This window comes from Clinocottus analis, unplaced genomic scaffold (genome assembly GCF_023055335.1).
Source record: "Clinocottus analis isolate CAN_PGR_092001 unplaced genomic scaffold, fCliAna1.0.p SCAF_15, whole genome shotgun sequence".
NCBI lineage: Eukaryota > Metazoa > Chordata > Actinopteri > Perciformes > Cottidae > Clinocottus > Clinocottus analis.
Window position 1 is genome coordinate 8,493,888 of NW_027175876.1, and position 14,218 is coordinate 8,508,105.

Consider the following 14,218-nt stretch of genomic DNA (forward strand, 5'->3'; position numbering starts at 1 on the left):
TAAATTCAATACTTTAAAAATAAAAGTTCCTCCAGTTTTACTTTTAGCAATTGATTTGGCCCAAAACATTAAGACTCTAAGAATTTAAGTTAAAAACAGCACAGTATTAATAACTCCACTATTTGTTCGATGTAATAAATGAACGCTAAATGAACAAAGTATCGTAGCATGAAACTATACCAATTAGCCTTGAACCGTGTACAGATTAAGAGACAAGTCTCTGGATACAGACTATAAACATTATATAGACGGGTAAAAAGCCCAAGCACTCGGACTGGAAGAGACGAAGAACATTCACGACAGCTTTGTGGTCATTGGAAGTCTTCGTGGTCAGTTTTCTCTCTTTGGTCTATGAATGTAAAAAAAATAAATAAACACTACATTATCTATTTACTGAAAGGGTTAGAGAAAGTAGAAATAAGGCAAAAGACAAAGTTGGGTTTATCAACTGTACCAAGCAGCCATTTTTTATTTCACAATGACACATTGGACAGGTACTGTAGATATATAGTATATCAAAAACACATCAGTTGACGTCTTATATCTAAAATTAAAAAAACACTTGTTTTCAATTTGCACATAGAGGTCAAGTCTTAAAAACAACAGAATAAAAGTGACCAAACATGAAAGAATGGGTCATAATACATTTCTATATTGCATACACATTTACTCAGGAGTGGGAATCCAAACCACATCAATACACCACCATTAAATGATATCTGTGGTGATGAGGGAAAATTCACCAATTGCAAAGGCCACCGTATGGACTTCAATTCAGCAAAAACAGCCTGCTCAGCTGCCCAAAGCAGGAGACAAAAGCTATAAGACGAGTCATTCCCTACAGTTATATGTAATGTTGGAGGATACCAGCAGGTACTGGTAAGCAGCAACTGGAGCTCCAAGTAGCGCTCCTGAAGTTTGGTCATGCAAAATGTAGAAGAACATCCTAGAAATATAAAAACTCCCTCAGCACAGATTGTGACATGGTGCCAAACACATTCATGAGGATTTTAAATGAAAACCAACAGCTATCACCAGAAAGCTTTCCAGTTCGGATTCATACAGAGAATAGTGTTTCATTAATAGCGTACAGTACTCATTTTCTTCACAACACACCCAAACTTCAGGCTGCTGACTGTACCAATACAAGACGTTCAGTTACACTATGTCCCCTACTTAGTATATACCGACCGCAGGTCTTTTGTATTTAAAAAGGCAAGGTGAGAGGTGTTGATACGGATTCTGTATCCAACTAATGACTGCAGGTAAAACTGAGTCATGGCCAGAGAAGACTCCCGAGAAACAAAATCATTAGAAAATGTCACATTTCAAAAAAAAAAAAAAAAAAAAAAAAAATGCCTACAGCATAGATGGTCTGTCAAAAAAATGGAGACAGAAAAATTGCAAAAGGTTTTGCTATGATCCAAACTAAATATTACAAACAGCATTTCACAGAGAGAAATATATCCTTTCTAATAACTTAAAATACTTAAATTATTAAACAAAACTCTTCCATTTGGGGCCAGAGGGTAAGAAAATAGATCTACTCAAAGCCTGCGCAAAAAAACAAGGTGCCTACAGGCCCAAATGCTAAGCAACATAACCTAGTGAAGTGTGCTCTGACTTGCATGTATTGTGTGTCCATTTAGAGGAGAGGATGTCTCTCAGATCCCTTCAGTCTTGCAGTGAGAAGCTTTGGCACATAAACACCGTGGGACTAGATGACGCATCACAACACGGTGCTAATGAGGAACACTCATGCAGGCCTCGCTCCAGTCCTGGAGGAAATAAGGTATGTGAACCCCAACATGCATCGCGGCCGTACTGCCAGGGCAACAAGAGAGGGGCCAAGTGACATAGGAGAGTGTAGGAGAGAGGGAATGAAAATAGGTACACAGAGAGAGGAATGAGGACAAGAATGACTCAAATACAAGGACACAGAGGTTTTTTTGGGAGGGGAGTGGGGGAGAGGGGGTTCAGTCATAACAGGGGGGTACTGACAGAGAACAAAAGCTATGGAAAAGGATTTCTTCTTCAAGCCACAGGTCAAAAAGATAACAGCACCCATGACAATGATTTCAGTCCAGTGTGGTGGTTCTCCAGCTTTTCCTCCGTTTCTCTCTATCCCCTCCATCTCACAGAGACGACTCCACCTCTCTAGTGATAGTGATCTCAGGCTCTGACCGAGGGACAACCTCAACCACTGCAGCTTGCTCCGGGGTCTCAAGGATCACCTCCAGGGCTGAAGTGGCAGTGGTCTTGCCATCACCACTGTTCTTCTTATCAGTGTTCTGTTTGTCTGCAGAGCCGCAGCACAGCTTGGGAGCACACTGAGTCCGACAGGACAGCTCACACAGGGAGTCTCGAGAATCTGAGTTGAACGTGACAAACTCGGGCTGGATGGTGGTGGCGTGGATGCCCTCATCGTGGAAGAAGTCCTTGATGCGCTTTGCCACCTCCATGTAAGATGTGGGGTCGTGGCACTTGATATGTGCCGTTGCGATGATGCGACTGCCAGCCAGCTGCCAGATGTGCAGCTCGTGGATAGCCAGGACGCCTTCCAGACTGAGTAGGCGCTCGTTGAGTCGGTGCATGTTGATCTGCTTAGGCACGGTCTGCAGCAGGATGAGGGCAGACTCTTTGAGCAACGGGTAGGTAGTGTACAGCAGGATGCACACCATGATGATGCAGAGTGTGGGATCCAGGTAGAGAACCCAGCAAGGGCCGGCGAACTTCACGGCCGACATAGTGGGACCATCCAGCAGGTCCACCAGTGTGTGATTGATATGCTGGTGGTCTGTGGTGTGGCTGTTGATACACGGGTTCACACATATCTCACCTTCTAGGCAGGGCTTCCACACAAAGGTAAATATTAAAGAATTGACCACCACAATGACAGAACCGAGGGCGTCACCCAACACATGGAGGAAAACGCCACGCATGTTGAGCTGCCCCGCAGTGTCATGGTCCATATCCTCATAGTGGGGGTTGCCATTCATCTGCACCTCTGTGTTGTCTTTACAGCTGATTTCTGAAGAAAAAAACAAAAGTTTAGTCTAACAGAACTTGAAGTGAACTTTTGATAATCAACTGAACTTCAACACTGATAAACTACTACAGCATTCAAAATAGATATATAGACAGAACTGAAACCATCAAAAATCTAAATATTTCTTTGAGAAACTTCAGGAAAAAAATACAATAAGCTGAATGCAGATCCAAAACAAATTAGCCAGCAAGACATGAGATGCATCGATCAGATCAGTGGCAGCCACTTGCTAAATTGCCGAGTTACATCATTTGAGGTCAAAGCCCAAGCCCGTTCGAAACTTGAAACAAAAAAGCCAAAACTCAGCCTCCGATGTTATTAGGTGAAACGTGTTGCTCTATCAAAATGTCAGGAGGATGATGACTAAGTGCAATTTACTAAGACACATAGTGGTGATTTTTGTTGTCTTGCCAACAATGCCCGAGCTTTGACCATAGCAGACAATGAGTGACCGAGTCAGTACTATAACCGGTCAGGGCTACAAAGGCCATGCTGGATTATTTGAAAAGAAAACTCCCAGAATTTGGGATTCTAAATGCTATGAAGCACTCTGCAGTTATTCACATTAACAAATTAAATTAGTAATTGCAGTCAGTGTGGTAGAGTACACAGCTCTGAGGGAATAGCACCTGAGCAATGGCTGCTCTCTTCCAATCCCAGGACGCCACCGGGTCATTCATCAGCGGCTAATGGTGTGGCTGGGGCTGTAGACTCCACGGTTACACTGATGTATGACCCAGTAACAGCCATCAGTGCGAGATGAGGGCAGCGAAGGGGGGTTATAGCCTCCACTTATTGAAACCGGCAGGGCCTAACAGCGTGGGGGAGAAAAGGTTTTCTGCATGGGTTTAACCCTTCCGTGGACAAGGACAAACTATTGGGGGTTGGTCGAGTGCTTGTTGGTTTAATTTACTACTAGTGTATGAATCCAAGAGTACCTTTTCTCAGAAATTGTGAGCATTAAGAATCATGCTTAAAGAATTTTGATCGATGAGACGCTTAACATGCAAGTTTTAACTTGTGAAAAAGAGGGTGTTACTCATCTTCTACATATCTGTAATTACAAGCCATCTGATAGTGGTCATTGTTTCAAAGCCTGAAAGCCAAGGCCTCCACTCACGATGGCCACGTTTCCAAGGATAGAATAACCCACTCAGATAAATGTCTGATAACAGACGCATTTGTCTAAATGCCACTACCACCGCAGAAACAATAAGAATTAGTCATTGGGAAAAGGTGTCTCCTGGGACATCGAAGCTATGTACTGTTATGCAACCAGGACTACTTATAATGGAGACAAGGTTTGGCACAACGCTGTCAACGTCGATGTGGGACACAATGATGCTGGAGTCACAGGGTCGGGACACCATACACTGACATGCACTGTAACATTAAATTACATTGTTTTACATCGGGGAGAGAAATAATATACTCCCTACACACACACACACACACACACACACACACATACCATTTCTCGGTCTTGCATCTCCCGGGCTGTTGTGATTCGCCACCAAGTTGTTGGTCTCTTCGCCTGAAGATCCATTGCCAGCCTTCTGGGACTTGCCGGTTTTGCTCCTCTTGTGTTTATTCCCATGAGAGTGACCTCCGTGGGAGTGCCCGTGGCCTCCGCCGGCGTGGCCGCGGAACAAGCAGAGTCCGAGCAGGTTGATTAGGAGCCCCGCGGCACCGACTCCGGCGACCACCAACGGGGTATCGATCTCCTGGGGCTCGGTGAACCGCTCGACAGCCTCCAGGACGATGGTGAAGCACAGCGCCGTGAGGAAGACGGCGTTGACGAGCGCCCCCATCACCTCCGCCCGGATCCACCCGAAGGTGTTTTTGTTGGTCGCTTGGGTTTTCTCGGCGAATCGCACCGCGACCAGAGCCACGACCAACGCAATAACGTCCGACAACATATGAAAGGAGTCCGACAGCATCGACAGGGATGAAGTGATCCGACTGACCACCACCTCCACGATAAAAAAACCAAAAGTCAATGAGAGCATGCATAGCAGCCGCACGCGATTAGGCTCGCAAGCCATTTTCTATTTATTCTCAGTCCTTCGTCGAGTCAAGTTTCGAGTTAACGTTCAATAACGTTTTACTTTGTCTTGAAACGAGTTCACTGGGACATCGGCTAACGTAAGCTAACGCTAGCTATCCGTTTGAACACCTCTCCGCGCTAACGACTGGCGTTAAGCTAGCGGGCTCCCTGAGACAATACGGTCGATGCTAACAGCGTTTCTACACACTGTTGTTTCCCAGCGACGGAAGCATCACTCGGCTAAACTTAAGACAAGCAACGGCTAAATGAATCCGGCAAATTATTCGATCTCCCGTATACATATACTGCGGTCGACACCAGCATATTCCAGATACGTTTGCCGACGAGCTCCGGTTTGCAGACGGCTGAAACTTTGCACCCGAGCCGGTAAACTTTCCACACGGAACATGGCACCATGATGCCACGCCCCGGACGGTTCCTATTGGTGGAGAGGACCCAAAATTGAATCTGATTGGTCGGACTGTGCAACTAGCCCAAGAAGGCGGAGTAAACAGCGGTTGCTAAGCACGCTAACTGCGCCTGTAATCTCGCGATGACTAATATATGTAAATCTAAGTATCGGCCCCTCGTTTAGAAAACGTGATTAGATTCAATATTCATGTTTTAAAAAGGGGGAAAACGCTTGACCTTTGCCTCATTCGCCATTTACATTGATTACTTTAGAGTGTTTATCATTACTAAACATGAGGCAAACAAAGTTCTCATTTAAATATAGGTCTCTAAAACATTGGTTTGTTAAAGGTTTGATTTTGTTTGTCATTAAATACAGTTTAGTATTGTTTTATTATTGAGAATATGCTGTTTTACTGGTGATACTGTGATAGCTGTATTCCCTTACTGTACTGTGTGTTAATACAGAACAATATTCAAGAGTTTGCAATGGTGTTAAATCAAATGTGGTTATGTCTTTTGTCAAAACTAAATATTTGGTAATAATTACTTATCTTTTACTGTTAAAAACTTATCAAAACTGTTGATTATTTAATGAACTATAACTTGGAGGCTTTGAACAAAAGCATAATATAATTATATCCTCTCATCTGCTCTTAATCAAGCCCAAACAACATTCAGGTGTGAAGGCATATTGTCTATAATCATTGGCAAAAGCTCAATTGAGTGGCCAACTTTTCATGGGTAACTGATGACCCCTTGTGGGAGTTATCTTTATAAAATATGTATTTGTAGTAAAGTGTGATGGAAATTGAAAACAATTCACTTTAGAGTAATTGGTTTGGTATATGAAGTACATTTTTATATTTAATTTGACTATGTACATATATATTTGACTATGCATACTGAGCATCTTTGGCAAAAAATGTCATTCAGGATTCACAATATTCTTATATCTACAATAAGCAGCTGAAATTAAGGTATGCAAGATCGAAAGTCACAATCATTCTTTCAGCAGAGTTCATTGTTGCAGGTTCAGCGGTTTGTGTTAGTACTCTTGTCCAACCACAGTAGTTTTTAGATTTAAGTGCAAATCAATCTGTCCTTTTTTTCCCTCAGAAGCTGAGACACTTTACCAAGAATATACAGGAACGTCCCCAATAACCACCTATAAAAAAGGATCACATTTGCACATCAAACTAAATACAAATCTGACACTACAAAGCTTGCAATAACATACGCATGACTAAATTATTTGGTTTCCCTACCATCACAGCTAATGGATTATTATAAATACAACTTAAATTAGATCCAGTTATTATGACTACTCTCTTGCAGAAGATTTCACATCAGCCACAAGTCAGACAGTGGCAGAGGTACAATCAGCGGATGCCCAGAATCTGCCTGCTTTTGAACTGGCAGGTCTTCTCCACTTCATTTAGTGTTTGAGCACGTAGCTTAGTCGCCTGCAGCCTCCTGAAAATCAGCTCCTGGGACGTTAGAGTCTGTCGGCCGCCAGGCTTCTGGTTCTCTTTACTCTCACCAGCAAAGTGGACCTTCTTCTTGCCAGGGGAGAGGTTCTCGACATCTAGGACCAAACGGTAAGGAGTCACTGATTAACAAGGATCAACTTTACATCATCAAGTGGCCGCTATAACAAGCCAACATGACAGCTAGATTTCAGATTGTAAGGTGTGTAATAATTCTTTATTGATTTACAAAAACACAATTTACATGATTTTAAAAGTAATACATTAACATAGTTTAAATCATCCACATTCAAAACAGAAGTATAAAGCCATAAAAAATGTTCAGGTCTTGTTTTTGGTCAGTAAGTCCAGAGGTCTTCGTCTAATTCCATTACCTATGTCTTTGCCATAGAGCGGTGCCAGATCCCTCTGCTGCTGTAGACTGTTGTAATTCCTCAGCAAGGTCTCGGCTCTGTAATGGTAGATTGGAATAAAGAGTTTACACTAATTAGTTGGTAAGATTGACATTTTAGAATGAAAGGAGGACATATGACAAAAGTATTCAGTTTTACTTTGAGCGATAAAAAATACATTTTACCTGGTAAGCCTCTCATCTGACAGTCGCTCACGTGCACAAAGCTCCTGCTCTCTTTCTGTGACAATGGACAAAATAGAAGCCTTTATTTTTCAAATTTGTAGCACTTACTTGCCATGCGACAGTAACCGTTCTGCATTTGCACATACACATTTTACAACATTTGGCTGCAACTCTTCTGTCACAAGCAACACAAACACCTGTTCCAGGTACGAGTTTAGTTGTAGAACATTTAACTTTTAGGCCTCAGTGGTTTTAAATGTTAAATACACATGATGTCACTTGTATATCCCTAGTCACTTTATACATATATTATACCAGAATGGTAGGAAAAAAAATACTTTTCACAAAAGTGTTTTTCAATGCGACAACCCCAGCTACAGGTGAGGAGCCATAATGTCACACAGCTGTGGGTCAGCATAGGACAGAGGACAGTAGAAATAAAAAAAAAGTCTTACTCTCCAGCCTCTCCTCACGTTCCTTCAGAGCCTTTTCTCGGTCTCGCAGTGCCTGTTCCCTGAGTTTGAGCTCTGGAGCAGAGGCAGGCATTGGTTCAGCCGGCTTGTTAAGGGGACAGTCAGAATCTGCTGACCTCCTTCGGAGTCGCACTTGTGCGACCCTCTGCTCCTCAGCAACCGCATCAGCCAACAGGCGGCTCTGCAGAATAGACTCCACAGAGGGCCTCAAATAGTCCTGTCAACAAAGTACATGAAAACACAATCTGTTTCGCTGGTAGCGCAAGTGAAGTTTCTGACAAAAGTGTATTTCTAACCTTCAGGTTGAGCATTTTGCAGAGTAAGGTGTTCAGTTCCTCAGAGTACCGGTATGGGATTCTTCTGAACTTGCCCTCTCTGATCCTCTCTGCCAGTTCTTTTTGGTTGCGAGCAGTAAATGGAGGGCTAGACAGGAGAAATTCAGGGAACAGGTCAGATTCAATCAACAAACCACATAGTGGGAACATTTGCTCAAAGAGGCAATTTAAAAAATACATTAAAAAAATTTAAAAAACTTACGATAATGCACACAGTTCATACAGCAAACAACCCAGTGACCAAATATCTGATTTCTCGTTGTATGACATCCGGTCTATTTGTTCCTGAAAGATAGTGGCGAATGTGGTTAATTAGACTAGGAAGGCCATGTGATCAGGTCAAATTTTAGTAGTTTGCAAGTAAAACCGCAGACACAGCAGGATTAAACAACTCACTGGAGACATGTAGTAAGGTGTCCCAACAAATGTCTTTGCAAAACTGGTGTCATGGTTCAGGATCCTTGCAAGGCCAAAGTCTCCAAGCTTCACATTCTGTTTGATGTCGAGGAAGATGTTTGCTGGTTTCAGGTCTCGATGAAGAACCGTAGCCCTGCCATCACTGCGTCTGTGGCACTCCTTCAGGGCTAACATGAGCTGTGCCGTGACACGCAAGACAAAGGGTTCTTCCAAATAACGCCTGCCATGGTGAGAACACACACTTTTAATTCTGCGAGTATTTTCAGGAACGACAGAAAGACAGGAAACTGAACCAATATCCTTTACAATACACATAAAAACACACCCTGCAGTACTTTGTGTAATTCAAGACCAAGAATCATAGTCACCTTTCCTTGATGCACCGGGTGATGAGACTGGACAGGTCCCCACCTTCACAGTGCTCCATAACAATGTATAATGTTGCGTTCGTCCGGTCTATGATGCGGTCGTAGTACCTCACTATGTTTGGGTGCTTTAGCTCCCTAAGGAGGTTCACCTCCGACACCAACATCTGCTTTTCACTCTCCGCCATAGTGCCATAGTCCAGCTCCTTCCACACAAGGATCTAGGGACAAAAGAGTTCAAAATTATTAAAAGAGAACTCAACATTTATGATTAAAAAAAAGTAGTGTAAAGCAAGCAGAGTCGAAGATCAATTAATAAATCATCTTACGTAACCGACTTTGAGTCCATCATGATTTCCCCAACAGTTGCCACTGGTATTTATTCTTGTTTCAAAAAGCTACATAGTTGTATATACAAAGGCTGGCCTTCAGCAGCTATACGTTTTTACTTGTCAGACACAGAAGTACCTTTAACCTCATAGCCCACTAGACTAATCTGTTCAGCTGTAAATGTTGGCGATAGATCAAGGTGTGCGCGATTACCTAAACACCTGAATAGAAAGAAGCCATTGACATGACATTTTAACTAATTGACTTAACTATGCACACCTGGGGTTCATACTTTTGTTCGGATATGTGTTGGTTTTGGCAAGTAGAACAACGTAACACTACCTGCCATCTGTCGTTTTAGCACCCATTACCCCTAAAATACGCACGTTTAGTGCAACACAATTTCCATTCATCTTCCAGTGCCTGGATAGATGTTGTTGCTTTAGGTTGTGCTCAAATAATAATACAGGTTACATATATATTAAACAAATCACACCATCAATGGTATCACGGTAGACGGGTCAGCCGATAACTGTCTCTAACGTAAATTGGCGGTTACACGTTAACGTTTAGTTAATAGAGTACCGATAACAGACGGCAGGCAGGTAACTTCGCTAAACGTAACGTACAGGTGGGCAGCGGTTATCTTGTGACAAAACATGTGAACGTTACTCACTTTGCCATCATGTTTCCGTCTTATTTTCTGACACTTTCCATAGGAGCCCGAGCCTATAGTGAACAACACCTCGTAGTCCTCGACACGGGAGGGCATTTTACTTTTTTAAACCCGAATCTAACGTTTAAAGTTACCGGACTTAAACGAACGTTAAGTTTGACTGGGTTGCAGTTGAACCAGCGACTTCCGTATTAGCCTCTGAATTTACGTTTCTGCTGAGGATGCTTTTGTTCCCGGTGAAGAGGCTGAATTAGACCAAATGTTTGGTTTCTTCGGTCGTTCACTCGTGTGTATTGAAATTACGCTAAACAAAACAGGAAGCGTTTGCTCTTCGTTTAAATTGGTGCCTAAATCCTCAATCGTGATTGGTCAGCTCTCTCGTTATGGTGACTCCTGATTGGACAATGCGGTAATACAAGTTCGGAGGTTGCTAAGCGCCTGAAACCCGCGAGAGTAGAGCGGGTAGATGGCGCGCGCTCACCTCGCCACGGGTTGGCGCTAGAAACACGCGCTCAAGTCATAGCCATGTTCAAAGAAAAAGGGTTAAAATCATGAAATGCGTTCAATTGTTTTGGACAATTGATAAAAAAAAATGTAAAAAAACATTTCTAAGATAGTTTGATATATTTGAAATAAGATCAATAGATTTCTCTTGGTTTCACTTGCAACATGTGGTTTTATTTGGAAAACTAATCAAAACTTGTTGATATTGATTAGACCAATGAGGTTATTTCCTGTTTGATCACAGAGCCTATTCACGTGATGTCAGCATCACCTTGACAATGTCAGCAGCTAACTCTAAATGAATTAGTATTTAGAGGTTATTGTCTGTGTTTAGATATACTACATTTAGGCAGTATAGTCACATACCGTGTGAGGAAAATGTATAATAGGCCTGCTAAATGGATTCTGATTGTTTCATTAACGCTTCCCCTTTTTTATTTTATAACATTTTATAACAAGCAGAACATCCATGGCAGGATGTTCTGCTTCCCTCTCTTATGTTTCTGTGAATTGATCACCTTTGGTTTTGGACTGTTAGTCGGAGAAAATAAGCTATTTTGAGATGTTACCTACAGAGAGGCAGTTTTCACAAAAATATCTGACATTTTACAAACCCAAACTTGATTGTAAAGTTACTGACAGAGATTGATTATATATACAATATTATGTATATATATATATATATATATATATATATATATATATATATATATATATATATATATATATATATATATATATACATACATGTTTATGTATTTACATTATTAGGTTCAAACATGCCTTTTTTTGATATTTAAATATGTTTTTTCCCTTAAGTAAGTTGAGTGAACACCCAGATATGAATTCATGGTTTTACAAGGAACATCCTCCGTCTAGTCTGCACTGAGCTTATCTCTGTGATGTTGACGATATATTATTTACTGGTGTTATGTCTACGTTTCATTTACATAAAGATCATCTTGTTGAAACATACTGAGATCAAACTGGTTGGATCTGGTTATTTGCTGGAGTAATATCAGGGACATTATTTCATTGCATTTCAGATTTCCTGCATGTAACAGATAAAGGATTTTTTACATTTTTATTACAAGTTAATTTTTATATCCCCGCTCGAGTCTTCTGTCGGTAATGTCTCTCTCAGTGGGGAAGCCTCAGTAACAGTTGTGTTCAAACGATCCTCTTTCTGCTCTCTGCTGCCTGTACCACACACTGACAAAACTCACACCACCGAGCCAGTGAGAGCCAGAGCCGGTCTGTCAGTCTGCCTCTGCAAAGGTCACTCCTACAAAGAGCTGGAGGAGTTTGGAAATCAGCCAGGAACAGTGGAGAGAGGAAGGGAGGGAGTAGAGCGGAGAACTGATGGCTAAAAACAACAGTCAGGTACCCGAAGGCCGTTCAGGGTTCGCTGCTCCTGTTGAAGGCCAAGAGTTGAGAAAGAGCGACAGACAGCTACATTACAAGATGATCTTTTCACCTCTGCCGGGGTCATCGTGCTGCTGTTATGAAGGTGACCGACGTTTAGCTTAGCTAAGCATAAAGACCAACAGGTGGAAAAGGCAAGCCTGACTTTGTCTGAACACAAAATCGCAGTTCCTGCACCTCTAAAGCTCCCACAATACATATAATATGTATTATGTGCAGAGAGATGATATTTATACTGAGAGATTATGTTTATACTGAGAGATAATGCCTCTGGTGAGACGTTTTACCTCCATTTTATTGGGCTGGAGACAGAAACCATCTGCATGGTTTGACATAGGAGCTAAGGAGACCATATATTTCTTGTGATTTTGATTTGAGGAACATGTGATCCTAACAACACCGAGGGTCCGACCAGCCGCCATCATGCTCTCCTGTGACAGCAGGAAGGGCCGGAGACTCCACTGCTCCTGCAGTGACATTCAGCCCGGCCCTCCTCTTCATAGCTGGATGTTTTAGTGCTTGCTGACTCAAGGGACACGGACACCACCGCAGCATTCACGAGGGAGCAGGCATCAAAGTGTGACATTAAAGACCTTGGGAAGCAGTACCCGTGAAATAGTTCATTGCAGGCGTCCGAAGAGGAACACCACGTCTGCAGAGGACACACAAGTTCCTCTGGAGACTAATTGGCCTGTGTAATGTGGGTGACCTTCGGAGGAACCGTACTTCCAATGCAGGGTGAAACTACTCACCACACCATGTGGCTCCTGACTGTTAGCCCTTTGGTTGTTGAAGCTTTGTGCATATTTAATCCCATTTTCCAGCTCACATCCTGCTGTTTTCAACCTCAATTGCCATTGGCTGCTTGAAGCGTGTTGCTTTCCGTAAGACCCACCACAACGCTCAAACTGTTAGTATGATGGAAACTCATGTCAGCCGTGGATTGTAACTAAATACATTTATTCGAGGACTGTAAAGAAATTGTCTGATATTGCGGCACATACTCTTTGTCTTTCTTATCCAGAGTAAGACGAGAAGTTCCCCACCGCTACGATAGATATGAAGCTAAAGCAGCTAGTTAGCATAGCTTAGCACAACTACTGGAAAGAGAGGGGAAACCACTAGACCGTCTTTGTTTCAAAAGGAACAAAATCTGCCAACCAGCACCAACTAACTTATTCTCACTTAACATTGTGTATCTTGTTTGTTTAATCCAAATAAAAACATAAGTTATGAAACGACTTCTTGTTCGAGGATTAGTAACTTCCTTAGGTCTTTACTGGTTGCCTGACCACTGGTCCCAGTCAATAAATAATATAGTACATATTTAATGTATGATCTTTAAAGGGACAGCTGGACAAATAGTTGAACAGCGTAAGGCTAGCACTTTCCTTCCGTTTACAGTCTTTGTGCTAAGCTAAGATAACTGACTGCAACTCTCTGCCAGTAGATAAAATTCCAAACGTGTCAAAATATTCCTTTTCTTTTTACAGTTTTGCTGTACTTGACTCTCCATTGTATGCCTCATTTTACCACATTAATTCAAAGGGAAATGTACTACTTCCAACAGTTACTACTTTGCAGATTATTTTTTATTCTAATCCTTTATACAAAAAAACAAAAAAACACCATGATTATTCAAGGAAAAAAATGAAGCCTTACATTAATAACTAACAGCAACAAAAACGCTGCCCATATATCAATGCACAGGTGATAATACATACTGTAATATACTGTATAAAACAGTACTAGCAAGTACTTTCGCTTTTGTTCCATTAACTTTATTTTGCTGAGAATACTGTATGATTGTGAATGCAGGCCTGAGTACCTTTACATTGAGGTATTAATACCTCTGACTGGGCCTCCTGAGAGTGCTTCCCTCTGTCAAACCTTGAACCTCACCTCAATATACATATATATTTTGTCCATACAGTACTGCACAGATGTACAGAAGGGCTGTTCCAGACAGGTAACACGAACGATCCCTTTGTGGTTGATGCAGCAGTCGACCGCCTGCAAGGGTCAGAGTTCACACCAACACGAGTCCACCACCAAGAGACTGGGCATCGCAGCTAAAATCAGATCTCTGTAACGTAAACCAGTGACTTTCAACAGCTGG

At 42.1% G+C, this 14,218-nt stretch overlaps 2 protein-coding genes across 2 annotated transcripts; both read right to left on the minus strand.

The window, feature by feature from the left end:
- Window positions 1-435: 435 nt before the first annotated feature.
- Window positions 436-5,534, minus strand: slc30a1a (solute carrier family 30 member 1a). Its single transcript, XM_068576939.1, has 2 exons — window positions 4,521-5,534; window positions 436-3,031 (listed from the first exon to the last, which is right to left on the minus strand). The coding sequence occupies exons 1-2, from the start codon at window positions 5,092-5,094 to the stop codon at window positions 2,136-2,138; spliced, it is 1,470 nt and encodes a 489-aa protein (XP_068433040.1). The 5' UTR covers window positions 5,095-5,534; the 3' UTR covers window positions 436-2,135.
- An 809-nt stretch (window positions 5,535-6,343) lies between these two features.
- Window positions 6,344-10,536, minus strand: nek2 (NIMA-related kinase 2). The gene is made up of 9 exons (XM_068576940.1): window positions 10,171-10,536; window positions 9,168-9,385; window positions 8,779-9,019; window positions 8,585-8,667; window positions 8,344-8,470; window positions 8,030-8,264; window positions 7,575-7,629; window positions 7,372-7,448; window positions 6,344-7,095 (listed from the first exon to the last, which is right to left on the minus strand). Exons 1-9 carry the CDS (start codon window positions 10,264-10,266, stop codon window positions 6,890-6,892), a joined length of 1,338 nt encoding a protein of 445 aa, XP_068433041.1. The 5' UTR covers window positions 10,267-10,536; the 3' UTR covers window positions 6,344-6,889.
- Window positions 10,537-14,218: the final 3,682 nt, after the last annotated feature.

Bases quoted from the DNA above. Each gene is read 5' to 3' on its own strand.
- nek2 (XM_068576940.1), bottom strand. From the start codon at position 10,266: ATGCCCTCCCGTGTCGAGGACTACGAGGTGTTGTTCACTATAGGCTCG. The intron at 7,449-7,574 runs GTAAAATGTATT...CTACCATTACAG, and splicing joins TCAGATGAGAGGCTTACCAG to AGCCGAGACCTTGCTGAGGA. The intron at 7,096-7,371 runs GTAATGGAATTA...GTTTGGTCCTAG, and splicing joins GCTCTATGGCAAAGACATAG to ATGTCGAGAACCTCTCCCCT.
- slc30a1a (XM_068576939.1), bottom strand. From the start codon at position 5,094: ATGGCTTGCGAGCCTAATCGCGTGCGGCTGCTATGCATGCTCTCATTG. The intron at 3,032-4,520 runs GTATGTGTGTGT...TTTTTTCTTCAG, and splicing joins AGATGCAAGACCGAGAAATG to AAATCAGCTGTAAAGACAAC.